This window comes from Nyctereutes procyonoides, unplaced genomic scaffold, assembly GCF_905146905.1.
Source record: "Nyctereutes procyonoides isolate TBG_1078 unplaced genomic scaffold, NYPRO_anot_genome, whole genome shotgun sequence".
Classification (NCBI taxonomy): Eukaryota; Metazoa; Chordata; class Mammalia; order Carnivora; family Canidae; genus Nyctereutes; species Nyctereutes procyonoides.
Genome location: NW_026575140.1, coordinates 49,498,747 through 49,526,187, shown reverse-complemented (window position 1 = coordinate 49,526,187; position 27,441 = coordinate 49,498,747). Strand labels below are relative to the sequence as shown.

Below are 27,441 nucleotides of genomic sequence, written 5' to 3'. Positions count from 1 at the left end.
TATAATCTGCTTCATTAATTTCTGTCCTTTCAAAAAACACCCTCCTGTTTTCCCAGATTTTTATTTACTTTCTAATTTCTGAGTATAGTAATTGATTTATTTTCATTGTTTCTTTTCAGACATTAAAAAAATTTTTAGAGGAATGAATTTGTTTATTTGTAATTTTATGGAGCACTTCATAATCATTTTTCAATAAATTATAGTTCTCAGTTCTTATTTAGGTGGAACTTTTCCAAATGGATTAAGTTTTTAAAATTTCAACATTTATTATCTACAGTTTTATTACATTATGATCACAGAGTGGCCAGTAAAATTTTCCTTAAGGGCCTGTAATGAGGTTTTCTTTCGGGTATAGAACAGATCAATGTTTTAATCAAACCATGAACACCAGAAAAACCGTGTAAGGTGTATTATTGAATTCTCTCATTTTTAACTTGTGAGTTTTTTAATGCATTTCTAATAGGTTTTGCTATATAGTAACTTTCAAGGTTTGCTAGTTGTGTGATGAATTTTGGAACTGCTACTTTTTCTTCTTGAATTGCACTTTTATAAACGTAGATGGTCCCATCTGATTTAAGGTACTTTGTGGGGTGTGTATGGAGGGAGGGAAGGAGGGCCTTTAACTGATAGTATTGTTTCAGTAGAATGACTCTGTAAGTCAGACAGAGCCATGAGGGAGATCCACAATTAAATCACATTTTGTATTGCTATGAAAAAAGATACCACCTTAAGACACAGAAAGTGGGGCAGCCCCGAAGGCGCAGTGGTGTGGTGCAGCGGTTTGGCGCCGCCTGCAGCCCAGGGCGTGATCCTGGGGACCCTGGATCGAGTCCCGTGTGGAGCTCCCTGCGTGGAGCCCGCTTCTCCCTCTGCCTGTGTCTCTGCCTTCTCTCTCTCTCTGTCTCTCTCTCTGAATGACTAAATAAATAAATCTTAAAAAAAAAAAAAGGCACAGAAAGTGTTAGAAAAGTGGGTAGTGTTCTATCAAGTAAAAAATCTTTGTAGTTGGGAAATATTTATATCTGTTAAGTGCCACAGAAGTATAAATTCTAATCGAGTGATGTGGTCATTGGAATGGAGATCTCAGGCTCCCAACTAGGAGCTGAAAGAATTAAGGAAAACAGCTTAAATCTAAGTTACATGGGCATTATGACCACCTCCCTCAAGTTTTGAAGTCATTGTTGCAGAGATATTACAAAGACCTTGAATCTAGAATACTATACCAAGACAACCTATCAATAAGGATGAAGGCAAAATAATAGATACCCCACATAAAGGTTGAGAAAATTTAACATGCATAGACTCAAAAGCAAATATGTGCTCAAAGCAAATGTGCTCCAACCACAGCAAAACAGGCTCTAGCGGATATCTGGTGTCCAGGGTAAGAATTCTATCCTTGTCCCTGCCTGAGGTCTCTGCTGCTTAACGACCTCAGCAATCTGAGAAGGCAACCCCCAGAATCACATGGGATTAAATTCTTGTATTATTTATGACAAAATGCTTATGTAAACTATCTTTTAATCCTAGAATGATTTAGAATCGAGAAGTATTTAAAAGAATTAAACAAGTAGTAATTATGTATGTGTGTAAGTAATATTATGTACAAATACCTACATTTTGGGATTTTATGTCTAACATTCAGGAGAATTGGACCTATTAAGAGTTGAGATCACCCTCATGATTCCAATCTAAAAGGTGAAATTAATTTGTGACTTTAATTTGAAAGTGTGCATCTACATATACACAAATATACAGAGAGAAAGTATGCTCTGAAATATACAAGAGGATTTAAGAATCACTGTTTATAAATGTAATTACTAAATTTATAAGAGTTTAAAAAACTGGACTGGTTTGTCAGTCAGACCTAATAGGAACCTAAATATATTAAACTAATAAATACAAGATATTTTAAATTTATTATCAAGTTTGTAAATAGAACCGAATATTAATCAAAGATCCTCTTAAATAGTGACTATTAAATTTTTCTGGACTTATACATAGAATAACAAGATAATGACCTCGAAAGCTTAATTATTCACAAGTCTAACTGGCTTAATTTTAAAAATCACAGTATTGCTGGAATATGCTTTTCTGCACCATGTATATTTTGTTTTCTGTTTTAATCTACAGGAGGGAGCTCTTTTTTTTATGCAGATTTTAACCCATTCACATTTATTGCAGTAACAGATATATTTAATATGTTTTTTTCTGTGTGTTATCACTGATCTTTGACGTATTTATACATCGATTTTAATCCTAAAGAACACATTTTCCAAAGTATGTCTCTCAGAACATTAGTTCCACTCTGAAATGCTTCTATGGTACAAAATACATCTGAGAAAACTACATACTATATTCTCTTCTTAGTGAATATTATAAAAATTCTGATGAATCCTTGAAATCTAAAACTAATGCCAACAGAAGCCATTAAATCACTTGCTCAAGCCTTCCAACCAACTCCACTCCTCTCCCCCAAACCTCAAACTGCTATGAATAAGATCAAACAGATGACAAAAAATATTTTGAAAATAGAAAATATAGTTGATGGAATTTTAAAAGTCAATAGGAAAACTGGAAGAAAAAGGTGAATACAGAGATTGATAGAATAATATAACAGTTTAGCAACACAGGGGATCACAGGAACCAAAGCAAAAGGAATGCAAAAACAGAGAAGGGGGATCTGAGAAGTAATGGGCTAACACAAAAGAGACACAGGACCAGAAGGTAACAAAGTCCAAACTAAAACATGCTTATTGGACACTTTCTGTATGTGAGGCTGTTCTTTTTTTTTTTTTTTTAAATTTCCTTTGAATTTTTATTTATTTATGATAGCCACACAGAGAGAGAGAGGCAGAGGCACAGGCAGAGGGAGAAGCAGGCTCCGTGCACCAGGAGCCCGACGTGGGATTCGATCCCGGGTCTCCAGGATCGCGCCCTGGGCCAAAGGCAGGCTCCAAACCGCTGCGCCACCCAGGGATCCCTATGTGAGGCTGTTCTAACCCTTCGCCTATTTTAACAATAACCTCATGAGGGAGGTTACATTCTAATCCCTTTTCTAGATAAAATAAATGAGGTTCAAAAAGCTGAAATCACTCACCCAAAGTCTCAGAGCTGGAAGTGACAAAACTTTGCACAGTCCAGAATCCAAATTTTTAACCCCATGCTTTTTATCTTCAAGAAGAAAATAAACTCTCTATCATAATGGAATTAAAATCAAGAAACGCCGTAACAGAATAAAAGCATGTTAAGAACATTTTAAAAGTAAATAATTATAATACTTATACTAACTCCTCTCCAATCTACTTACTCCTTCTATTTTTCTTTCCTTTCTTTCTTTTTTAAAAAGATGTTATTTATTTATTCATGAGAGACAACAGAGGGGCAGAGATATAGGCAGAGGGAGAGAGAGAGGCAGGCTTCCTGCAGGGAACGCAATGTGGGACTGGATCCCCAAACTCTGGGATCACACCCTGAGCCGAAGGCAGATGCTCAACCACTGAGCCACCCAGGTGTCCCCTATTTTTCTTTTAAAGTAATATCGTCTGCCACAGATCATAAGTTAAGCAATGTAAGATGACATTTCCTACTCTATAAACCTAAATGTACTACCTGGCTCTCCAGTAAAAAATGCATATAGGATCCTAATATGTTATATACTGATTAGTTTTCAACTTTTAGAATCAATCTGTGGACAATGGAACAAGACTTAATATATTTTTTAAAGATTTTATTTATTTACTCATGAGAGACACACAAAGAGAGGCAGAGACATAGGCAGAAGGAGGAGAAGCATCCCTCAATGTGGGACTCGATCCCAGGACTCCAGAATCATGCCCTGAGCCCAAGGCAGACACTCAACCACTGAGCCACCCAGGTGTCCCAAGACTTAATAATATTAATTATGGAACAGAACATTCTAGCCACGTGAAAGGTTGAGAGGCAGACCAGGATAAGGTACAGAGGATAATGTGGAAAAGAAAGAAGAAATTTAAGGATGTCATATCCAAATTCAATGAGCTAGGAACACTGTTTAAAGTTGGTTAGTCAAGAAATGTGGACTCACAGGATCACGCCCTGGACTGAAGGTGGCACTAAACCGCTGAGCCACCCGGGCTGTCCTGTTTCTTAATATTGACACAAATGTGGTGGAGAGTGGACATCTTATCTGGAAAGAGACTGCCAGTATGCACCACTATCTGTGCTGTCCTCTGCCTGGCACTCCATATAGACATTTTCTGGTCCCTGAGCATCCAGGTGAGGCTATGTGACAGGCCAGTGGAATCTGGGTGGAAATGGTGCGCACCACTTCCAGGCCTGGCCCATAAAAATCTCCTGTGGTATCCTTCTCCATGTGCTCTTTCTTCTCCTGACTGCTGGCAGATCCACCACAATTTGGCAGCCAGGCGCAGGAGATGAACATTGACCAGCTTCATCTCTAACAACTGTATAATGCCCAGACTGCTCCCCACTCACCCTAGACTGTGATGTGGGAGAGAAATCAACTTTTATTGTCTTAAGTGGCTATTTTGGGATTGTCTTTAACCACTTAGCGTTAATTATAACTAATATAAAATGGACCTGAGTGAGTATGAGTAGAGGCTTTTACTTTTGGTTCATATCATTTATTTCCATTGTTCAAACACATACATGCAGGGGCACCTGGCTGGCTCAGTTAGAAGAGCATGTGGTTCTTGAGCTCAGGGTAGCGAGTTCAAGTTCCACAGTGGGTATAGAAATTATAAATAAATAAATAAATAAATAAATAAATAAATAAATAAATAACAATAGAAAATAAACATACATGCAAATTTAAAGTAAACAGTAAGCAAATAACAGCTAGTAGTGAAAGTGGGTAAAGCCTACTAAGCTCACCTTTGACTAAGGCTTCCTTTAGCATATTGGGCATCTTTGTGTGAATATAAAAGGGCAAAACTAAGAGATCTTTGGGTGGCTCAGCAGTTTAGCACCTGCCTTCAGCCCAGGGTGTGATCCTGGAGTCCGGGATCGAGTCCTACATCGGGCTCCCTGCATGGAGCCTGCTTCTCCCTCTGCCTGTGTCTCTGCCTCTCTCTCTCTCTCTCTGTGTCTCTAATGAATAAAAAAAATCTTTAAAAAAAAAGGTAAAACTGTAAAAATGGCACTGATACCACCATACCTAGGTCCCCTCAACCCTTTATACCCAGATGCCTCTGAACAGTGCACAACCTGTACAACTATACCTAGCAACACTCTCTACAATGCAGGTACTGACAACCTGGTTAGAAACTGAAAGACTGTTAGGGAATTTCTGGGAAGTTCTCATTCTAGCTGCCCTCAATCATGCAAATTTTCATGTCTTTTATTTGATCCATTTCTCTAGCCCATCATGCAATACCACAATAAGTCACAATGACCCAACTCAGAGGATCACAGCCACCACAAAGGAGGAAACTTGCTGCCACCACAGCCAAATCCAGGGCTAGAAAAGAAGCAGCAGATGAGAGCCTATCTTCTGCTTCGGCTGTGCTCCAGAGAGGACAAGGTGCTTCCACCTGGAAGAGATGAGGGTAATTCTAGCCCCTTTAAGCCTGGAGAGGGGAGGTCTAAACTGGAGACTGCACCTCATTTGCCCTTGAAATAGACCCTCCCTGCCCAAACAACTGAGGTCCTGTGGAAGACAGCCATGAGATGTGCCACCTGGATCTCTATTCCAGAAAGAACTTGGTATTCAGCTGTAAGGACTCCAGGTGACTGACACCTCCAGCTCTTAGTGCCACCAGGATGCCAGGACTCAATGTGGCTTTTGAGCTGAAGGTCTATTCTTCCCTGGCCGCCTCCAGCAGTGAGTAACCACAGCAAGAGCACCAGGGACTGGCCATTCCTGCCCAATAGGGGGGACTCTAATGGGCAGTCTGTTCTGGAGCTCCCCCAATTAGTTGGCCAAGACTTCTCCAGATCTGCACAGCTATCTGAGGCTCCCCCTGACCAAACCTGCTGCCTCCCTCCTTCCTCTCATACACGCTGGATCTGCGTCATGGTCTAAAACTCTCCTCAGTCCCATTCTGGCTTCCCACGCCTTTTGTGTTTGTGAAGCCTCTAATAAATTTCGTTCATCCCTAATTCTGTTTAATAATAATCTTTTTAAAGTAATCCTAAACCCAACGTGGGGCTCAAACTCACAACCTCAAGATCAACAGCTACATATTCCACGACTGAGCCAGCCAGGTGCTCCCCCAATTCTGTTTAAAGATCTGCATCTTAAAGGACAAAAGTGACACAATACAAGAACTGCGTAGAAATCACTCCTGGGTGCAGCTCTTCCCTTGTCCAATCCTCCTGCTTCCGCCTTACCTCTACCACTCATCTCTGAGCCCCTTGCCCTGACAACCCACTGAAGCACTTGTTCCGATTCTAGTCCAATGCACCACAACTGCCAGTGGGAGGGCCCCCTATCCTAGACCTCATGGTAAAGCAGATTGAACATACATTAATCTTTAATAAAACTCTAATTTCCAGAGTTTTTTTTTTTTTAAATGTATTCTACAGCACTTCATCACAGCAGTAAGAGACCAGTTAAAATTATACTCACCCTTTCAGGCCACACCAGTACCTAAGATTTTCTAATTGGATATCTTTACTTATAGCAAATCAGATCCAGTTCCCATTCCAAAATTGTATTCATTCTTGAAAAATACAATAAAGTCACTGGCATAAAAGGGTCCTTTTCATCTCCTGTCCGTTAGAATGCTTTAAAAAGTAACGTTAGGGGGCGCCAGGGTTAGTCAGTTAGGCGTCTGCCTTCAGCTCAGGTCACGATCCCAGGGTCCTGGGATGGAGGCTGCTGTCGCGGCAACCCTCTCCGTGGGGGGTCTGTTTCTCCCTTTCCCTCTGCCCCTCCGCCTCCCTGTGAGCACGCTCTCTCGCGCTCTCTCTCAGATAAATAAAATCTTTCAACAAAATAGTGTTACATGTGCTTTGCCTAATAGTTTCTCATAGGGCTGTTTACAACAAAGGCACTATTTGGTAAATATTGGTTGTTCTGCCCAAAGAAGTTTGGATACCTGCTGCGTAATTTAGAGTTACCCCTACATAATCTACACAGTAACACCGCCTCTATGCTTTTTCTGCAGAGTGTTCGCCTGTGGCAGTTTTCCATCCTGGTTGTTATATCAGACCAAGGCACCCCACCTCAGCCCAGCCCCAAGGATACAGCCTAAGTCGGCTTGGCCTCCCTGCCAAGATCTGAAGCAGAGGTACTGGGAGAGGAGTGAAGACCAGGGGTTTACTTACAGCGCTGCTCCCAATTCCGGGGATGTCACTTGTATAAGTCACTTCACCTCTCCAAGCCTCAACGTCCTCATTCAAACCCCAATTAAAAAAATTACGCCCTTGAGAAATTTCTTAAAGAGTTCTGACTGTCACAGGAACACATACTCGCCACCTGCCACTCCAGGATCCCAGCATTAAGTCGACCATCTCTACCCAATCAGCCAAGATGCAATTTTTGAGGCTAAATTAAATTCCACTTCCTTCATGTGACAGAACTGAAATGTTCTGGGTTTGTTTTTAAACACAACCCCGTGGTTACCAGCATCTAAATCTGTGCCGGAGGCCAGGATGATGAACCAAAAGATGAAAACTAGAGCCCAGCTGACTGACTCTCCACTAGGCTCGCTTAATTTCTGAGGAAATAAAAATTTGATAAGCCGGCATAAGTTTTCGGTATCCCAGAATAAGCACGGGCTATTTTGGGTAAGAAACAGTCACAATCAAGCCCTTGGTCTGAGTATGAGTAACAGATCTGCTGACGGGTTGCCACCTTCCACGGGACGCCAGAAAGTGTGTGATATGCAAATGATGCGCCGCAAAATGGACAATGAACCAGAAATCGACTGCCAAGTCACACTTTTCGTTGCAAATGCCCGGAAAGTCTGCAAGAACTGCCCCCACACGCGGCGCTGGAGACCCCGTCTGGGCGGCGGACAGCAGGGGCAGGTCAGATCCCGCCGCGAAACCCGCACGGAGCCCCGGCCCCGCGGCCCCGCTGTGCACCGGCCTGGCCTGCGTGCTCCGGGCCGCGGGGACCCGCTCCCGCCCGCCCCACTCGCTGCGTCCGGGCGGACCCGGGGCTTCCAGGTACGTGTTTAGAGTGAGTGGCATTTCCTTGTCGCGGAACAGACGCAGGTAATTTCACAACCCCATTAGCGCATTCCAAAGGCAAGAATCACATCCCGGGAACTTCACCTTTCCACTCGCCCCCCGGGCGCCCGCGGGCAGCGCGGCGGCCGCCGGCCCAGGAGACGGGGTGGGGGAAGGGCGCCGGGCCGGGGAGGGGGCGCGGCGCGACCCCCGCCGACAGCACAGACCTGGTTCGGGATCCTCGGGCCGCCCCGAGTGGTTGCCCATGCTCGGCCGAGTCGGGCAGCGGCCGGCGGGCCGGCCTCGGACAGGGTGTCCGCCGGGCTGCGGCTCGCGCCGGCTCCGGCTGGCGAGGCAGCTGCGTCCGGCGGGTCCGCTCCAGTCAAAGAAAGGGCCGGGCGCCTTCCAGTTCCCGGCGGCCGCCGGCGGAGCCGCTCCTCGCCCGCGCGGGCGGGCTCCGCCCACCTCATCTGCATTCCGCCCGCCGCAGCCCCGCCCACCTGGGTTCCAGGCGGCCGGCCCCGCGAGGCCCCACCCACCTCATCTGCATTCCGCCCGCCGCAGGCCCGCCCACCTGGGGCTCGAGGCGGCCGGTCTGGTGGGGCCCCGCCCATCTCATCTGCATAGTACCCGCCCATCTCTTATCGCTCGAGAGCACCCGAAGGGTCCCTCCCACGCGTGGGAGGGCCGCACCGGCTGACCGACTTCGGGCCTCTAGGGGCCGGCACTGAGAACTGCGGCCGGATGAGCGAGGCTGGAAAAACCCCACTGCGGGGAGGCTGAAGCCAAGTGCCACGACAAAGGCAAGATGCTGCGCGTGAGAAATTAGAGCTCGCACGAGCAACTCTTGAGTAGGACGTGAAGAAGAGTAACACTTTAACAAAGACGTGCCCAGTTACCCAAGATGAATACTACCGCAAATAAGACAAATGCATACCAGTCCTTAGAGGTAACGGTTTTTGCTGCTATCAGAAATGACTAACTCCCGGAAATTACCCTGAACGACCCTCATAGTTAATCTGACACTGAAAACACTTAGAAATAAGTAAATCTCGCAGTGAAAAATATACTAATAAAATCATGAGTGGAGTGGCTAGTTCTCTCTCTGCATTACTTAACGCTATGGCCCATTCTCAGTTCTCATCTATCAACATCTTAGGTCACCACCAATCGCTCAACTCCTCAAAACACGGAGGAGGAGTTCAGACACCAGGACCTCACCTCTCTGGTCTCCTCTTCTCAATCCCCTTTGTTGGTTTCTCCTCATCCCCTTGATCTCTAGCACCTGGTGTGGCTTGATACCCAGTCACCTCTATCCACTTTGGTCATCTCTCACTTGGCCATCCCCACCAACTTAAAAAACCACCTATATATCTTCAGCCTGGTACCCTCTTCTGTATTCCAGACTCATTTAACTAATTACCTTCTGGACACCCCCACTTAGGTGTCTTAATAAGCATCTCCAATTTTTTTTAAAGATCTTATTTATTTATTCATGAGAGACACAGAGAGAGAGAGGCAGAGAGACAGGCAGAGGGAGAAGCAGGCTCCCTGGTAGGGGAGGGCAGGGAGCCCGACATGGGACTTGATCCCGGGACTCCAGGATCACGCCCTGGGCCAAAGGCAGATGCTTAACCGCTGAGCCACCCAGGGATCCCCAGCATCTCCAATTTAACCATAAAAAAATTCTTGATTTTCTTCCATAGATGAATAATATAATCTTCTTTATCTCCATAAATGGAACATGTCAAAATATTTGTCATAAATGCCACCATGTCTAAGCACTTCTCACCACTTCCACTGCTACCACCTGGTCCAAGCCATGGACCATCCTACCAGGATGACTGCAACTGCCTCCTTTTTTTTTTTTTAAGATTTTATTTATTCATGAGAGACAGAGAGAGAAAGAGAGAGAGAGAGAGGCAGAGACAAAGACAGAGGGAGAAGCAGGCTCCATGCAGGAAGCCTGATGTGGGACTCAATCCCGGGTCTCTAGGATCACGCCTGGGCTGAAGGCGGTGCTAAACCGCTGAGCCACCCAGGCTGCCCCTGTAACTGCCTCCTAACCAGTATCCCATCTTCTGCCCCTGCCTCTTTATACTGTAATTTTCACCTAACAGAGTGATGTTTCTAAAACCTAGGTCAAATCATATCACACCTCCATTTACAATGCTCCAATAGCTTTCTGTCTCAGGAGAAGAAAAGCTAACGCCCTTACACAAGCCTCTACAGCCCTATATAATCTCCTTCCATCAGTGGACTTACCTTCCTACTCTCATACTGCTTTTGCTACACTGACGTCCTCACTGTTCCTCAAATAAGCCAATCATGCTCCCACCCAAGGGCCTTTGCCCCTGCTTCTCTGTTTGCCTGGAATGCTCTTCCCCCACATTCCAGCATTACACAGACCATATGTTTCATTCTCTTTCACTTCTCAGGTCTCCAGTCAAATGTCATTCCATTAACAGGGGCTTCTCTTGTCACACCACATTAAATAGTAAGCCAGACATTCAACGTACACTTCCCTGCCTTGTTGGCCTCCACGATACATATCACCATTTAATATACTACATATTTATTTGTTTACTGGCTTATTATCTCCCCACTATATTGCAAACTTCCTAAGAACAGGAAATGAATGAATGGGTTTATAGCCTGTGCCATAAGCCAATCAGCTTGTCACATTATTTCCTTAAACAGTGCCATGAGCTGGTTTCTCCAACAAAACTCATTTGTCAAAGAGAGGAGCCATAGTTCTATTTCTGTAACCTATGCAACTGAGCACAACACTGAGTACACAGAAACAAATATACTAAGGAAAATGAATTGCATAGGATGATTTTAGAGCAGAAATGTATATGAATTCAAGTTCAGCCTCCCCACCGTCTTTTTTAAAGGTGAAGGACAAAGCCAGAAAAGATGGTTGACTTCAAATATTTATGAGATGATAGACAAAGGCTGCAATTGTGAACCCGGTAACAGTAACATAACTTCAGTTTACAGAACAGTTTACATCCTTATCCAGAGTTCTGAAAACTGATGAGTCATTTTATTAATCCCATAAAATGTTAAGCAATTAACCTGTGTCTCTTTATGACCACTAAATTAGACATCAACCCAAGATACCTCCTGGACTCTTATGGCTCTCTGTCTCTCTTTCTTTGTTTTTGTTTTTGTTTTTAAGATTTATTTACTTATTTGAGAGAGCGAGAGCGAGAGAGCAAGCATGCGAGTAGGGGGAGGGGCAGAGGAAGAGGGAGAGAGAGAACCTTCAAGCAGACTCCGCACTGAGCATGGAGCCTGAAGAGGGGCTCAGTCTCACCACCCATGAGATTGTGACCTGAGCCTAAACTAAGAGTCAGACACTTAATGGACTGAGCCACTCAGGCACCCCAGGCCTCTATGCTTTTATATCTGCTATATTCCTTCTGATTTGATACTCTTCTGAATTCCTGGCAAGTACCTATTCATTTTTTAAGTCCTTGCTCAGAGTGGTGCCTGGGTGGCTCAGTAGGTTAAGCATCTGCCTTTAGCTCAGATCATGATCCTGGGGTCCTGGGAATCAAGCCCCACATTGGTCTCCCTGCTCAGCCGGAAGCCTGCTTCTCTCTCTCCCTCTGCCCCTCCCCACTGCTCATACACACTCTCTCTCTTTTTCCAATAAATAAAATCATATAAAAAAAAGATTTAAATTCTTGCTCAGGCAGGGGTGTCCAGGTGGCTCAGTCAGTTGAGCGTTGATCTCTTGATTTCAGCTCACATCATGATCTTGGGGTGGTGAGATTGAGCCCCATGTGGGGCCCAGAGCTGATCTTGGAGCCAACTTAAGATTCTCTTTCCCTGTGAGCCACCCAGGTGTCCCCAAAACCCTCAGATTTAAAATAATTTAGTATAAAGTAGCACTTCAAATGAAGTGAGACCCATATCTCACACCTTATGCCAAAAAATAAAGTCCAATTCAATATAAATTTAATTCTAAAATATGAAAATATAGAAGTCCTAGAAGTAAATGTGGATGAATATTTTTATAATATTGAGGGGGAAGGAAGCCTTTCCTTGTGTCTCACTTTTCATTGTGAACAATTTCAAATTCATAGAAAAGTGTGGGGAGAACACTAGAATGAACATCTTTATATATTTATCACCTACGATTACCAATTGTAGACATTCTACCATTTGCTTTTTATCTCTCTGTGCTTCCATTTCCTCCATTAAATCATTTGAAAGAACACTGCATTTGAAAGACATGACACTTCACCCTTAAACACTTCCATCATGAATGTAGGCATTCTCTTATAATGGCATTATCTCATCCAAGAAAAATAGTATTTTCAAAATATCATATAGTATGTAGTCCATATTAAAATTTCCCCAATGTCTCCAAAATCTATGAATTTTTTAAAATTTTTATTTATTTATTCACGAAAGACACAGAGAGAGGCAGAGACATGGGCAGAAGGAGAAGCAGGTTCCCTGTGGGGAACCTGATGCGAGACTCAATCCCAGACCCCAGGATCATGACTTGAGCCAAAAGCACTCAACTCAACTAAGCCACACAGGCTGCCCTAAAATCTATGTATTTTTAAATGCCAGGATCCAATCAATGTTAAATGTTGGGTAAACAAGGTACATTCTCAAACAACCTTGAAAAATGAGTTTGAGATGTTTTTTGTTTTGTTTTTTTTTTTTGTTTGTTTTGTTTTTTGAGTTTGAGATGTTAATAGAGGTTGCCTGATAAAAAATCATTTTAAAATCATTTTAAAAGGTGGGGGGCAACCCAGGTGGCTCAGGGGTTAGTGCCACCTTCAGCCCAGGGCCTGATCCCGGGCCGGGATCAAGTCCCAAGTCGGGCTCCCCGCATGCAGCCTGCTTTTCCCTCTACCTGTGTCTCTGCCTCTCTCTGTGTTTCTCATGAATAAATAAATAAAACCTTTTTAAAATTTTTAAAAAATAAAAGCAGTTCAGTGAGAAGGCAGGTTGTGACAATCACACACACAGGGCAAATAAAATGCCTGAATGTGATGTGACTAGGATAAAAATTTCCAGTGGACTCAAAGATTGCTTATCTCAAGCAACAGGTGGAAGTGGAGCTGATGTGCTCCAGAACCGGTGTTAAATAACTTCAAAAATGACTCCAGTGATGATGGTTGACACTGATGTCAAAGATGCTGTGATGCTTGCTTAAAAAAAAAAAAAAAGCAACATTTGGGGAACCTGGGTGGCTCAGTCAGCTAAGCTTCTGCCTTTGGCTCAGTTCATGATCCCAGGGTCCTGGGATCAAGCCCTGTGTCTGCAACTGCCCCTTCCCCATAGTTGTGTTCTCTCATTGCTCTCTCTCTCAAGTAAATAAATAAAATCTTTTTAAAATTAATTAATTACAAAGCAACAGTGCAACTCTAAATTTCTATATTTTATACAATATGTGATTTCAAATGTAAAGGTGTAACTAAGTTAATAAATTCTATATTTTCTTTTGTTTTTTTCTTCTTTTTTTTTTTTGTGGGCTCTGTGCCCAATGTAGGGCTTTAACTCATGACCCTGAGATTGAGAGTTGCATGTTCTCCCAACTGAGCCAGCCAGGTGCCCCAAATTCTGTATTCTCTATTTCATCTATATTTGAAATGTTTATTTAAGGAAGGAAAAAAAAAAGGTTTTTAGACATAGTCATTGAATATAAAGATCCCCTGATGTTCAGGCATATACAATAAAATAATAAGTACATGGGCCCATTTTTACTTAAAAATACTATGATAGGGATCCCTGGGTGGCGCAGTGGTTTGGTGCCTGCCTTTGGCCCAGGGCGCGATCCTGGAGACCGGGGATCGAATCCCACGTCGGGCTCCCAGTGCATGGAGCCTGCTTCTCCCTCTGCCTGTGTCTCTGCCTCTCTCTCTCTCACTGTGTGCCTATCATAAATAAATAAAAATTAAAAAAATATTTAAAAATACTATGATATTGTCCATATTCATGCATATAGAAATTATATTTGGATATGTATATAACAAGTTACTGTAAATATCTATATCTGATAGATAACTATATCTGAATAGAGTTACAGAAGACTTTCATTGTCTATAGCAAGTACCTCTACTGACTTAACAATAAACGTATTTTACTTCTATGATCAGAGCACACAAAAAGAAAAAAATCTGTATATCCTTAAACCAAGCAACTTGTCTTCTAGGAATTTATTCAAGACAAATAATTGCAAATCTACATAAACATCTAGCTTCCAAGATAATGATTCTTATTATCTACTGAGAAATAATCACATGCCAGGGACTACTAACGACTTTATGTATTTTAACCTATTCAATTTCTTACCCAAATACAACAATATAAAACTATTTTTTTTACCCAAATTAAAGATCAGAAAATGACCAAGAAGGTAAATAACGTGGCCAGAGTTATTTAGCTATGAAGTGGCAGGGCCAGGATTTGAACCTGTGTCAGGGGTCTCCTAGACCATCCCCAGGTTTGGAGATTCATGAGGAAGACTGGCAGCATGTAGTTGGGCTCATAGCTAGGACTTACTCCAGGGAAAGGAAACAAAGGAGAGAAAGGACCCACAGGAAACCAGCCAGATCCAAGCTTCCAAACAGTGGAGTCATAGAGAGTAGCCTTAATTCCTCCAGGAAGGGGCTATGGCAACACAAGTATGATGCTGTAGAAGAGGGGAACTTACTAGAGACTCAGCAGCCAGGTTTTTACTGGGATCTGGTCCCATAGGCACCTTCTGCCTAGCACCTAACAAAACTCAAGACTTTCAGAAGGAAAGCAGGTGTTCACCATAATAAGCCACAGTGTTTGCACAGACCATTTCAGCCCAGTGAGCCAGGCCTATTTCCAGGGTGCTGGAAAACATCCTGAAATTCAAGTTCCCAGAAGGCAGCCAAGTATCAACCTTGCAAGCAGCCTTTCTAAGGACAGCCATCCCAGACCTGTTACATTCACTTTTTTCTGCACAGTACCCCTTCCATTTAACTCCAGAGTCTGTGCTCTTAACAACTGTTCATCGTTTCTCTTCAGTTTGCAATAGCAAAAACCAGGGAAAAAACCTTCAATGTTGAGCACAAGTGGCTTAGTTAAATAAATTATCATACAGCCACACAATGGCATCCTATGTGGTCTCTAAAACAATATGCCAGACATAGTTATAAATAATATATATGTTAAGAATATAATTCTTAATTTTTTTGTACATAAACAACAAAAATATCTGGATACAAACACTCAGGTAAGCAGGAAAGGGTTTGGAAATTTGTCCCTCAAATCTCTGATTAAGGGTGGCTCTATTTGAGTGGGTATAATTTTTATGTCCTTTATGTCCTTTTTTTGGCTGTCCATATATTTTTAATTTTGTTCTAATGCACATGTACTGTTTTATGCTTTGGTAGTTTGAAAAATCCACTTTGAAAAGATACCACATGGATTCTTAAAATCATTTTAGGTAAAATTGCTTATATTACCAAAAGGTTTTTCAGTTTTTAGGAGGACTCTTTAAATAATTATTCACCCAGTACATATACTTATTGTACTCATTTCTCCCCAATAATACTGTTAATGGGGCTTAATCTGAAGGTGATATCAGAAAACAGTTCATATTTTAACTAAACCAAAATAAGCCAAAGTGTCCATCCACCACTTCTTAATAACTTAACATCAAACTTTAATTTTAAACACTTATTATTTAAAAAATCAAATAATCAAAATTAGAAAAAAAATAATGATCCTCTATATACCCAACAACCCAGTTTCAGCAATTAGCAATTCATGATCAATCTAGTTTCATTTATCATCATCTACTTCTTGTCTATTCTCAGTTATTTTGAAACAAATCCCAGATATCCTATTTCATTGATAAATATTTCGGTAGGTATTCCTAAAAATAAAGACTCAGGGATCCCTGGGTGGCGCAGCAGTTTAGCGCCTGCCTTTGGCCCGGGGCGCGATCCTGAAGACCCGGGATCGAATCCCACGTCGGGCTCCCGGTGCATGGAGCCTGCTTCTCCCTCTGCCTATGTCTCTGCCTCTCTCTCTCTGTGTGTGACTATCATAAATCAATAAAAATTAAAAAAAAATAAAAATAAAGACTCAAAAAACCACAAAAACACCACACCACAATTCCATTATCCCAACTGAAAAAATTATCAGCAATTTCTTATCAAATAGCTAATCAGAGTTCAAATTTCCTCTCCCGCCTGGATTTTTTAAAAATCATGATTCATACCACTGCATGCCTGTCAGAATGGTGAAAGTCCAAAACACTGACTATCAAATGCTGGTGAGGATGGAGAGCAACAGGAATGCTCTAGGGCATTGCTCTTGGGAATACAAAATGGTACAGGCCCCTGGGAAAACAGTTGAACAGTTTCTTACAAAACTAATCCTATCCTTACCACACAACCTATCAATCATGCTCCTTGGTATTCACCCACTTGAGTTGGAAAGTTACATCTGTGTACTGGAAAAAAAAATCTGTACACAAATGTTGCCAGCAGCTTTATTCATAATTGCCAAAACATGAAAGCAATCGAGATGTTGAATGGGTAAGTGGATGAACAAAGTACGGTGCATCCAGACAGTGGAATATTATTCAGTGGTAAGAAGGAAATGAGCTATTAAACCACAAAAAGACATGGAGGAAATTTAAATGTACACTGTGAGTAAAGGAAGCCGGCCTGGAAAGGCTATATACTATATGATTCCAACTCTATCATATTCTAGAGAAGGCAAGACTATGGAGAGAGTAAAAAGATCAATGGTTGCCAGATGTTTTGAAGGAAAGAGGGAAGGATGACTTGGGTGGAGCAGAGGGTGTTTTTGAGGCAGTGAAACTACTCTGGATGACAACTCCAGTAGTTGATACACATCATTATGCATTTGTCAAAACCAATGGAATCTACAACACAAAGAGTGAACCCCGATATAAACTTTGGACTCTAGCAAATAATAGGGAATCTACATTGGTTCATCAATTTTAACAAATGTACCACCCTAATGCAAGTTCTTAATGATGGGAGAAATGGAGGGTGGTGCTGAGGGATATATAGGAGCTTTCTGTACTTTCTACTTATTTTTCTGTAAACCTAAAACTGCCTTAAAAAATAAAGTCTATTCCTTTGGAAAAAAATCATGATCCAAATAATTACCTCAAACTCAAAGCAACATGACAATGCAGCTATAACAGTTACTGGGCTGTGGGGACTATCAGCCTTTTCCTACTTCTTTCTTGTTAAAGAACTCCCTGGACATGACAGTGATGGAGGGTCACACTATTCTTAGCCCAGGAGAGAATCTTAAATGACACAATCCAAGCCAATCATGGTACTTCCTATTTTCCTTGCTAGTGACTGAGTTAGAGACACTATGTGACCCGATTCTGGCCAACAACACAAAGGGAGGTCTGTTGGTGGGAGAGTTAGGGAAAATTCCCTTGCCCTTAAGGGGATATACTGGTTGAGATGCTCTTCTTCCCCTGGATACTACTCTCTCAGCTCAAGATCACGAGAACTTATCGGTGCCTGGGTGGCTCAGTTGGTTAAGCGTCTGCCTTTGGCCCAGGTCATGATCCCAGGGTCCTGAGATGGAGCCCTGCATGGGGATGCCTGCTCAGCTGGGAGCCTGCTTCTCCTTCTCCCTCTGCCTGCCACTCCTCCTGCTTGTGTGCTCATGCTCTCTCTCTCTGTGTCAAGTTAAAAAGAAAAAAAAAAAAAAAGATCACCAGAACTTCAACAGCCATCTTGAAGTGGTGAGGGGAGCTAGCCAGAGGGCTATGCCAACACACTCAGGGTGGCAGACCAGAAAGATGGAAATAATCTAGATCCCTGATGGCTTTACTGTGTCCTCACATTAAATGACCTCTGAGTCATCTACCTTTTCTTTTGTTATACAACACAGTCTAGACTTCCTTAGTGTGGAAATCTGGCTGAATCAGATATGATCTGACCTGGTTGCCATTCCTTTCTCTTCTTATGAGTAAAGGACTCAGGTTTAGGGAAATTAAGCTATCTTGCCCAAGGACGTATAGATTAAAAGTAAGGAGCTGGAATGTAATTCATGCCTGTTGTCTCCACGGTGCTTTTTTTTTTTTTTTTCCTGTTTATACATCTTTGCCTAAGAAGCTGGGCACTTAATCTTCAGAGAGAGGTCAACTATAAACTGTGAAAGAAAATCTTGGAAATCCTTTTGAATTATAGAAAATACATGTTTGTCCTCAACAGGGCTTAACTTAAATATAAGTAACAATGCTACAATCTAAATGAAGATTGAGATATGATAATTAGCACTATAAAACAGTATAGTGTAGGCGAAAATTCCCGTTGTCTGTACTTGTCTCAGCCACTGACTCATTAGTGACCATGTTCAGGCCACCCTCTGAGCCATATGAAAGCTCTACTATCTACCCACCACCTTCCCTTGGAACTTGGCTTAAATAATAAAAAAAAAAAAAATCATCGTTGGCCTCGCAAGATTTTGAAGTTCATGTTGTGTGTGAAAGACAGGCTTAGACTAAAGACCTACCTATATATTTGCACAACCTAATGTTTCCCTTGGCTGCACAAGTCTAGGAGTAGAAATGGGGTCATGTTAACAGCATCAAATGGAATTTTTCTGGCTCTAGTCATTCTCCACTATAACTTGACCTTCATCCCCACTGCAATGTTCCCTCCACTTATTCCTGGGAGTCCCAAGAATATGGCACTTTCAAGTTCTCAAGCAAGAACTTAGTGCACTTCAAGCATGTGCTCTGTATCCTGTCTTCTACAGAACTCCCTCAGGAAGTTCAACTGCCGCAGCCTACACCTCCACCCTCCACTCAACTGCACAAGGAGGCTCCCCATCGCCTCTGCTCCCCACTCCTGCTGTCATAGTTGTTAGAACTGCTCCACAGGCCAGGCTTCCCACCACCCAGTACTACAGGACCCATGGTTTCTGTGCCTCATGTAGTCACAGGATGTCCCTGCCGCAAGCCTCCTCTCAAGGACACCCATGTCTGACTTAGATTTCCACTGCACCCAAAGCTGCCTCCTTGGCTTTGTGACTATCTCAATAAGTGTCTTTATAGCTGTATTGATGCTGAGAGATGTTGGGAACATTAATCACCATAGCGTAACCCTGGTTGCTTCTGAGAGTTGCTTTAACTTTCTTTTTCTATGTTACATTTCCAAGCTATGAAGCCCACATAATTTCAATAAAAACAATGTCATTTTTCTTACCAAAAACTAGTTGTTACCCAAAATGATAATGGAAATGGCTTTGTGTGCATTACACTGACTATAAACAGGAGACAAGATTTTCCTTGCCTTAGAGGAACTTAGATTGCTTAAATAGTTTAGTAAATAACACCCAGTATCTGTTTCATACGTGACATCACTCAAGTTTTGCATATTCTAATGGAGGGGCGAAAAATCTCAACTTTTTTTTTAAGATTATTTATTTTTTTAAGTCATCTCTCCACCCAATGTGGGGCTCGAACTCATGATCTTGAGAAGATCAAGAGTCGTGTGCTCTTCCAACTGAGCCAGCCAGGTGCCCCCAAACCTTGACTTTCTTATTAAGCCAAGAGCCAAGTTACTAAACAGAGGCTAGATTCCCACAAAGAAACCCAGAGAAACTTGAATACAGAGAGAGAGTCAAAGGGGGAGTAAAAAATTTCTTAACAGTCAGAAGCAAGTTCCTTAGGCAGATAGCAGATGTGATGGTCTAAGTCATCATTCCAGTAATGAAAGGTGGCAAGAAAAATCCAAGGATGTATCTGTGAGGACAGACAATAGATTAGTGGTTGCCTGGAGCTAGAGATGAAACAGGGATTGACTGGGAACTGCGCAAGAGATCTTTCTGGGGTAACAGAAATGTTCCCAAACTTGGTTGTGGCACATAGTTGGAACACAGTAAATGTACTAAAAATCACTGGACCACATATTTTAAATGAGTGAATTTTATGATATGTAAATTATACTTCAGTAAGGCTTTTTTTTTCTTTTTTTTTAAGTCAAGGGAGATAAATGGATGACTCTTCAAGATTCTATGTATTATTTCTGAACTAAAAAGAGCCCGGTCCTCTCTCTGAATCAATTAGCATGACTGAAGCCTGAGGGGTGCTTGGCTGCCAGGAATAGAGACTAGAAAGACACAGGCTTTGAAGAAGAGATAAAGGGGAAAAAAGAGAGGCATCACCCACCCATACTCAGAATGGGCTTGCTTACTGAATGTGCTGCCAGCAGGCCCCACGAACAAGTTCCACTCAAAGCATCAGAGAATTATTAGACAGGAAAGACAAATAGTACAAGGCGGGATATGATGAGCATCTTGCAGAAATACAAATGCAGTGCTACAGATGATGCTTAAAAGAGAAAAGGCACATTCTGTTGTGAAATCAAAAAAGGCTTTATGAAGGAGGTGCTCTTCTGAGCTAGCTGCTCCTTTCATGATGAACAGCATTTCTGTCAATGTCCAGAGTGGCAGGAGGGGGCAGGGGGTAGGGGAGGGAGGCTCCTGGCATGGACATGCGCATCCTGGACAAGCAGGCCCCAGCAGCAGGGCAGGGCTGTGTCTTTGTTCATCAGAGTGAACAAAGGCTTGATTGTGAAAAAGTCCTGGGTGTGTTTGGAGAATAAGCCACCCCCTGTGGCCTAGGATTGGAGCTCAAGGCACAAGCACAGGACCAAGATAAGGCTGCAGTGGGATCATGCAGAGTCAGGGCGAGAGGTGTGCCCTGATTCGTTACCCAGTGGAGAATGCCCAAGCATGTCTGAGCAGAGGAGTGGTGTGACGAAAGCTGTGGTTTAGTTAGATTACTCTGGTAATACAAAACTTGCTCCCTAGAGCACCATCTACCCATCCTTTTACGGATAACCAAGTCATCAAAATAACCAATGTACCTTCTTTTGATAAGACATAACAAGGCCCTGGGCAAGATGAATTCTCTTAGTTTGTAGGCTTGTCTCTGGAACAGCAGGGAGCTTCTGCTCCCACTATTTGGGTTATCTGCATACTAAGAATCAGATGTATTTGTTCCAAATCTGTTTATGCCAGGTACACTTGTGCTGTTACTTACATAACTTAATTAGTACGCAAACCAATAAAGTATGAGCACACAGAGAGAGGCATTGTCTCTTCAAAAGCCATACTGAAGGCTTTGAAAGGACTCAATGAAGGTGAGTCATGAAAAAATTGCCTGAAGCGGCTGCAAAAAGATTAGGGGAATATTTGTAAACATGCGAAAGGGTTCTACACACCGTTTTCTTCTGAGGTATCTAAGCTCTTGCTCCTGTTTAAAGAAACTAAAACTGAATATCATGGAAGATGTATTACGAGCATGAAAGGAAGCTAACCAAGATAATGAAGAATTTATCTGTGTGACAGCAAAATGGCACTGCAGTCGGGGTAAGTCCAGATGCTCGGGGAGGCAGTTATGCAACTCTGCAATGAGGGTGATGAGTTTCATTGAGACAGATTCGATAGGAACACAACATTAAATCAAGGAGAGCAAAGACTCCTGTTGCTTTGTTAATTGTTGCATCCCCGGAACCTACAGAGATGCCTGGCACACAGTAGACATTCTAAATATTTGTCGAAAGAATGAATGGATGGACACACATGCAGAACATCCATGAAATGTTGTCAAAAAACATTTGGAGGAATATTTCTGGAATGCAGGATGCAAGTCGGGGCAGAGATGCTGGTTTGAATGTCATCAAGGACTTTTGTCTATCTCGTAATCCTAGGGCTTGGAATGGTGTCTCCCACGTGGTAGGAGACAAGAGGAAATATCTAAGTAAAGGTCTTTGACCCTAATAGCAACCCCATTCAGGGTTGGAAAGGCCTTTAGTAAAGATGCTAATCCTATCATATCCTACAATATCTCCACTGTAGAGTTGCTCATCTGTAGAATGAATACCTCTGTAGCAATAACAGGGAATTCTTGATTTCCTGAGGCAACACACTTCTTTGCTATTAGAACATTCTTCCATATATGAAGTCAAAACCTGGCTCTAATTTTACTGCTTGGAACCAAAAAGGAAAAGTTTAATTCTAACCAAAAAAGGAATTGGATGACAGCGTGCAAGGGACAGTAACTTTGGAAGAAAAAAAAACAAAAAACACCATCATCTCAGGAAAGCAAAGCTGAAGGAATCTGGGCAAGAAGTCCCAGAGTCTAAGGCAGGTGAAATTTTTTTTAATTGCCATAATTCCTAAGTAGGAAATTCTGTTAGGGAGATGGTTTGAGAGGAAAATCCATTTCATAAAAACATCTACATTTCAGGTTCTGCTTTCTGTTCCTCAGAGATACTTTTATTTCCCCATATGGGTGTTGTGATACAGACAAAAAGACAAACTCGGGGAGGCTGAGCAGCTTGTCCACAGTCACATGGGATGCTTCTCCAAGGTGGGGTTCTGAGTCCTAGTGACCCACAGATACAAACTGAATGAAGAGGGGTAGGGTCTGAAGCCACCAGTGTGAAAGTACCGTTATTAGGTGGCTCAGTGGGTTAAGTGTCTGCCTTTGGCTCAGGTCATGATCCCAGGGTCCTAGGATCGAGTCCCACATCAGGCTCCCTGCTCAGCGAGGAGTCTGCTTCTCCTTCCTCTGCTGCTCCCCTTGCTTGTGCTCTCTTCCTCCCCCCCTCAAATAAATAAAATAAAAAGTTATTCATGAAATGCCCCGGCGAACATGAGGGCATGTCCAACCTGAAAAATAGGACACATAGCCTTGGATGAATATGAAGTTGTCAGAAACCTGTATCTATTAAAAAAAAAAAAAAAAGGCCTGAAAAGCTGCTCCTGAAAAGGAGCTGAGGTTTGCTGCAAATGGTGAGCACAGAAGCCACCAGGCTGCTCTTGCCGCTTTGCCTGTATTTCTGTCTTCTCTCATGCATGTACATTCTCAGGCATGTGCACCCCCAAAATGGTCTTTGCCCTCAAAAGGGAGGTCAAACCTTAGAGGAAACTGAAGTCTAAGAAAACCCCCTAATGAGCTTAAATGTCCTGGCCCTGGGGAAATTACAATCCCAAACGTGAAGATAACTCGTAAATGAGGTCAGGCACTGCCATCAATAGCCACCGAGAAATGACAAGACAGTGGCCAAGAAATGTCAACCAGAGCAAGGCTGCTCCCTGGGATGGAATGATCTTCAAAATACACTGCTCCAAGTTCCACACAGGTGCGGAGTGCCGTGTCCGTGTGTGCCACCATTTGTGGACAGACAGGGGAGAGGACATGCATTTGCTTCCACACATAGCAGGCATCCCTAGAAGGTGTCAGATTCCTGGAGGCTGCCAGACCCTGGCGCGTGGGGTGGCCAGGCAAAGGGGTAAGAGGCAAAACCCTTCACTGTGCCCTTTCCATTTTGAACTGTGCGAACTGTATTAACTATTCGATAAATAAATAAATAAATAAATAAATAAATAAATAAATAAGTAAACATTTCATCTGATGAAAACCTAGAGTTTGGTACAACAGATTTTTAGAGGGATGGCTTCTAAGGGCCTAAGAAGGAGACCCAGAGACCACAAGGGGCCTGTGTGGGCAAACTAGGAAAACTCTCTGAGAATCAGTTTTCCCTCTGCCTATGTCTCTGCCTCTCTCTCTGTGTGTGTCTCTCATGATAAATAATAAATAAATAAAATCTTTTAAAAAAATCTCTTGGCTTAATGTTCCAAAACTAATTCCTTTTTTTTTAAAGATTTTATTTATTTATTCATGAGACACACACACAGAGAGAGAGAGGCGCAGAGACACAGACAGAGGGAGAAGCAGGCTCCATGCAGGGAGCCTGATGTGGACTCGATTCCGGGTCTCCAGGGTCACACCCTGGGCTGAATGCGGCGCTAAACTGCTGAGCCACCTGGGCTGCCCTCCAAAACTAATTCCTAAGCATAAAACCACCACAATTGGGCTGTCTTTTGGGATGATCAAAGAAGGATAAATATCCCATCCAAACAGTATTAAGAAAATCAGAGCAAAAATTCAGGTCAGGGGAGGTAGCAACAGTGCAGACTCTACTTTGACTATTTGTACTATAACTGTCTTAGAAAAAATACTTTCTACGGTATTAAACTAATTTTTGATACAGAAATCAATATGCAAACAAAGACAATTCACCAGCAAGTTCAGTCATCCAAACTTTTCAGGGAGAAAGAATACAACACTGAAAATCTGCTGTGCGTCGGCAGCCAGGAAAAGCAGCTTAAGAGAACAGAGTTGATCATGTTTTCCATGGAGCGACTTGAACATCTCAGAAGGTCACGGCCAAGTTCAAGGACTGGAACTTTAATATTCCATGAATTCAGTGGAAAGACCTCCAGTTTCCCTCCCATCCAACGTGATGATTACACAGACCCAGAAAAGCAGAACTTTCTTCTGGAACATAAAACCTGTCCTACAGTGGGACCCTCTATTCCCTTCCCTTTTCTGTTCTTCCATAATGAAGCCTGGAGAATTGGTACCAGGCCATGTCTTTGGGACCACGAACTAGCTCCATCTAAAGGAACAATGCCCGTGATCACTCCCTTAGAAGAATAAATGAGCACAGACACTTAGAACCAACAGCTGACCCTATAAAAGGACTTTAGTCTCAGTGTTCTAACAGAAAGGACAGGGATCCCTGGGTGGCGCAGCGGTTTAGCGCCTGCCTTTGGCCCAGGACGCGATCCTGGAGACCCGGGATTGAATCCCACGTAGGGTTCCCGGTGCATGGAGCCTGCTTCTCCCGCTGCCTATGTCTCTGCCTCTCTCTCTCTCTCTGTGACTATCATAAAAAAATAAAAAAATTAAAAATAAAAAGTAAAAAACTCATTTGAAAAAAAAAAAACAGAAAGGACAGCCATGGGGCACCTGGGTGGCTCAGTGGTTGAGTGTCTGCCTTTGGCTCAGGTCATGATCCTGGGGTCCTGGGGTCGAGTCCCCACCGGGCTTCCTGCAGGGAGCCTGCTTCTCCCTCTGCTTATGTCTCCGCCTTTCTTTCTGTGTCTCTCATAAATAAATAAATAAAATCTTTTTAAAAAGAGAAAGGAAGGACAGTCACAGGGGAGAACGTCCTCATCCTTTACCTTCACTGCTACAGCCACAATGCCCCCTGCCATATTCACTCAATGTGAGTACATCATCTTTTTAGTTAACAGACACTGATTGGTTATTAACGTAGGCATCCATCATTGATAACATGTCATTCCTGTTCCTGGAGCTTATGGACATATTATTACTCTTAACACGTAATCCAATCTTCTCTCCTAGCATGGGCATCACTTGACTGAAGTGCACTGAAACTTAACAGGAATGTGGTGTTTTTGATTAAATGTTGCAGAGAGAGTGTAAATATATAAATTGTTTTAAGAGTAATAAAGGATAAAATATTAACCTACTGAGTGGAAGTGGGGTATCCAGCCACATTTTATTTGCTTTACATAATGACTGTTGCTTTTATAATATTGAATCCCTTGTTCCCTTCAAATTCCTGAAGATTTCTTCTTCTTCTTCTTCTTCTTCTTCTTCTTCTTCTTCTTCTTCTTCTTCTTCTTCTTCTTCTTCTCTTCTTCTCCTTCTCCTCCTCCTCCTCCTTCTTCTTTTTAATGTTTCAGCCCCAGAAAGAGTTGTGTTTCATTAATAACTGGCTTCTTTTCATTTTGTCACCATGAATCAGGTTTCCCTCAGCCAGAAGAGGCTACAAGCTAGCAGCCTGCCCCAAGGCACTTGAGACAATCCTGTCATTTGCACACAGGAGTTGTGGGGTTTTTAACCAGTCAGTCCGTCTCTTCTAAGTTGTCAAATTCATGTGTGCAGTTACTCGTAATATTCCTTTTGATCCTTCTCAGTCTGCAGGGTTTGGAGTGATAACTTGTTTTGTTCCCTATATAATCTGCATTTTCTCTTTTCTTCTTTATCAGTCTTGCTAGAGGTTTGTCTATTTTATTTTATTTTTAAGATTTTGTTTATTTATTCATGAGAGATGCACAAAGAGAGGCAGAGACATAGGCAGAGAGAGAAGCAGGCTCCCTGTGGGGAGCCTGATGTAGGATTCGATTCCAAGGCCCCAGGATCACGACCTGAGCCTAAGGCAGATGCTCAACCACTGAACCACCTGGGTGCCCCAAGCAATGAGGTTTAAGCGAAATGACATGTATAAGAACCTAGAGCAGAACCTGAAATATGGATATTTTTATAAAATGTGATTTCCCCCCAATACACATATCTTTCTTAATAGAATCCCTTACTTAGGAATTATGGCAGTTAAAAAAAAAAAAAAAGAATCGACCTGTGCCAGTATCTGAAGCACCTTCCTCAGGGTTTCAGCCTTTGCTTTCTTGAGACATGTTTTTTTTCCCCCTCAGAATTATACTTGGCTCAATGTTATGTCTAGATTTACATATACAGCTGACCCTCAAATAACACAGTTACACATTCGATAAAGTGTTAGAAGCATCAACTCCCAGCACAGTTGAAAAATCTGTGTATAAGTTTTGACTCCCTGGGGATCCCTGGGTGGCTCAGCAGTTTGGCGCCTGCTTCGGGCCAGAGCATAATCCTGGATCCCGGGAGAGTCCCACATCGGGCTCCCTGCATGGAGCCTGCTTCTTCCTCTGCCTGTGTCTCTGCCTCTCTCTCTCTCTCTCTATCTGTGTCTCTCATGAATAAATAAATAAAATCTTTTAAAAAAATAACTTTTGATTCCCTGACAATTTACCTACTACTGTTGGCCAGAAGCCATACTGATAACATAAACAGTCAATTAACACATATTTTGTATGTGATTATGTACTACATACTGCATCTTACAATGAAGTAGGCTAGAGAAAAGAAAATTGTATTAAGAATATCATAAGAGGGGCACCTATATGGTGCAGTTGGTTAAACGTCCAACACTTGGTTTTGGATCAGGTCATGATCTCAGGGTTGTGAGATAGAGCCCTGTGTTGGGCCCTACACTCAGCACAGAGTCTGCTTGAGATTCTCCCTCCCTCTGTATGCCCCCTCCCACTGTTCATATGTGTTTAAATGTGCTTTCTAAAATAAATACATTAAAAAATGAAATCACAAGAGAAAATGCATTTATAATACTGTGCTATATTTATTTTAAAATCTGCACATAAGCAGATGGGCACAGTTCAAACCCATGTTGTTCGAGGGTCAACTGCATACAAATTTAGGATTCTCAAGAACTCTAAATAGAAAATCCAGAACTAGTGAGTTCAGCAAGTTCACAATATATAAGCTAAACACATAAAAATCAATTGCACTTCATTATTCCACCAATGAACACCAAAATTAAAAATACAGTCACATAACATTTATAATTGCAAAACAAAGAAAGAAAGACGTGT

The 27,441-nt window shown here is 42.4% G+C and overlaps 1 protein-coding gene across 6 annotated transcripts in view; it reads right to left on the bottom strand.

The window, feature by feature from the left end:
• SPECC1 (sperm antigen with calponin homology and coiled-coil domains 1) overlaps positions 1-27,441 on the bottom strand; it is a 279,346-nt gene that overhangs the window by 143,277 nt on the left and 108,628 nt on the right. Inside the window, exon 1 of one of the 6 annotated variants that reach the window (XM_055305613.1) lies at positions 8,346-8,549. The exons of the other annotated variants lie outside the window; for them this stretch is intronic. Coding sequence (XP_055161588.1) covers positions 8,346-8,385 — 40 coding nt within the window. The 5' untranslated portion in view covers positions 8,386-8,549. Of the gene's footprint in view, positions 1-8,345; positions 8,550-27,441 lie in introns of those variants that run through there. 6 annotated transcript variants of the gene reach the window in all.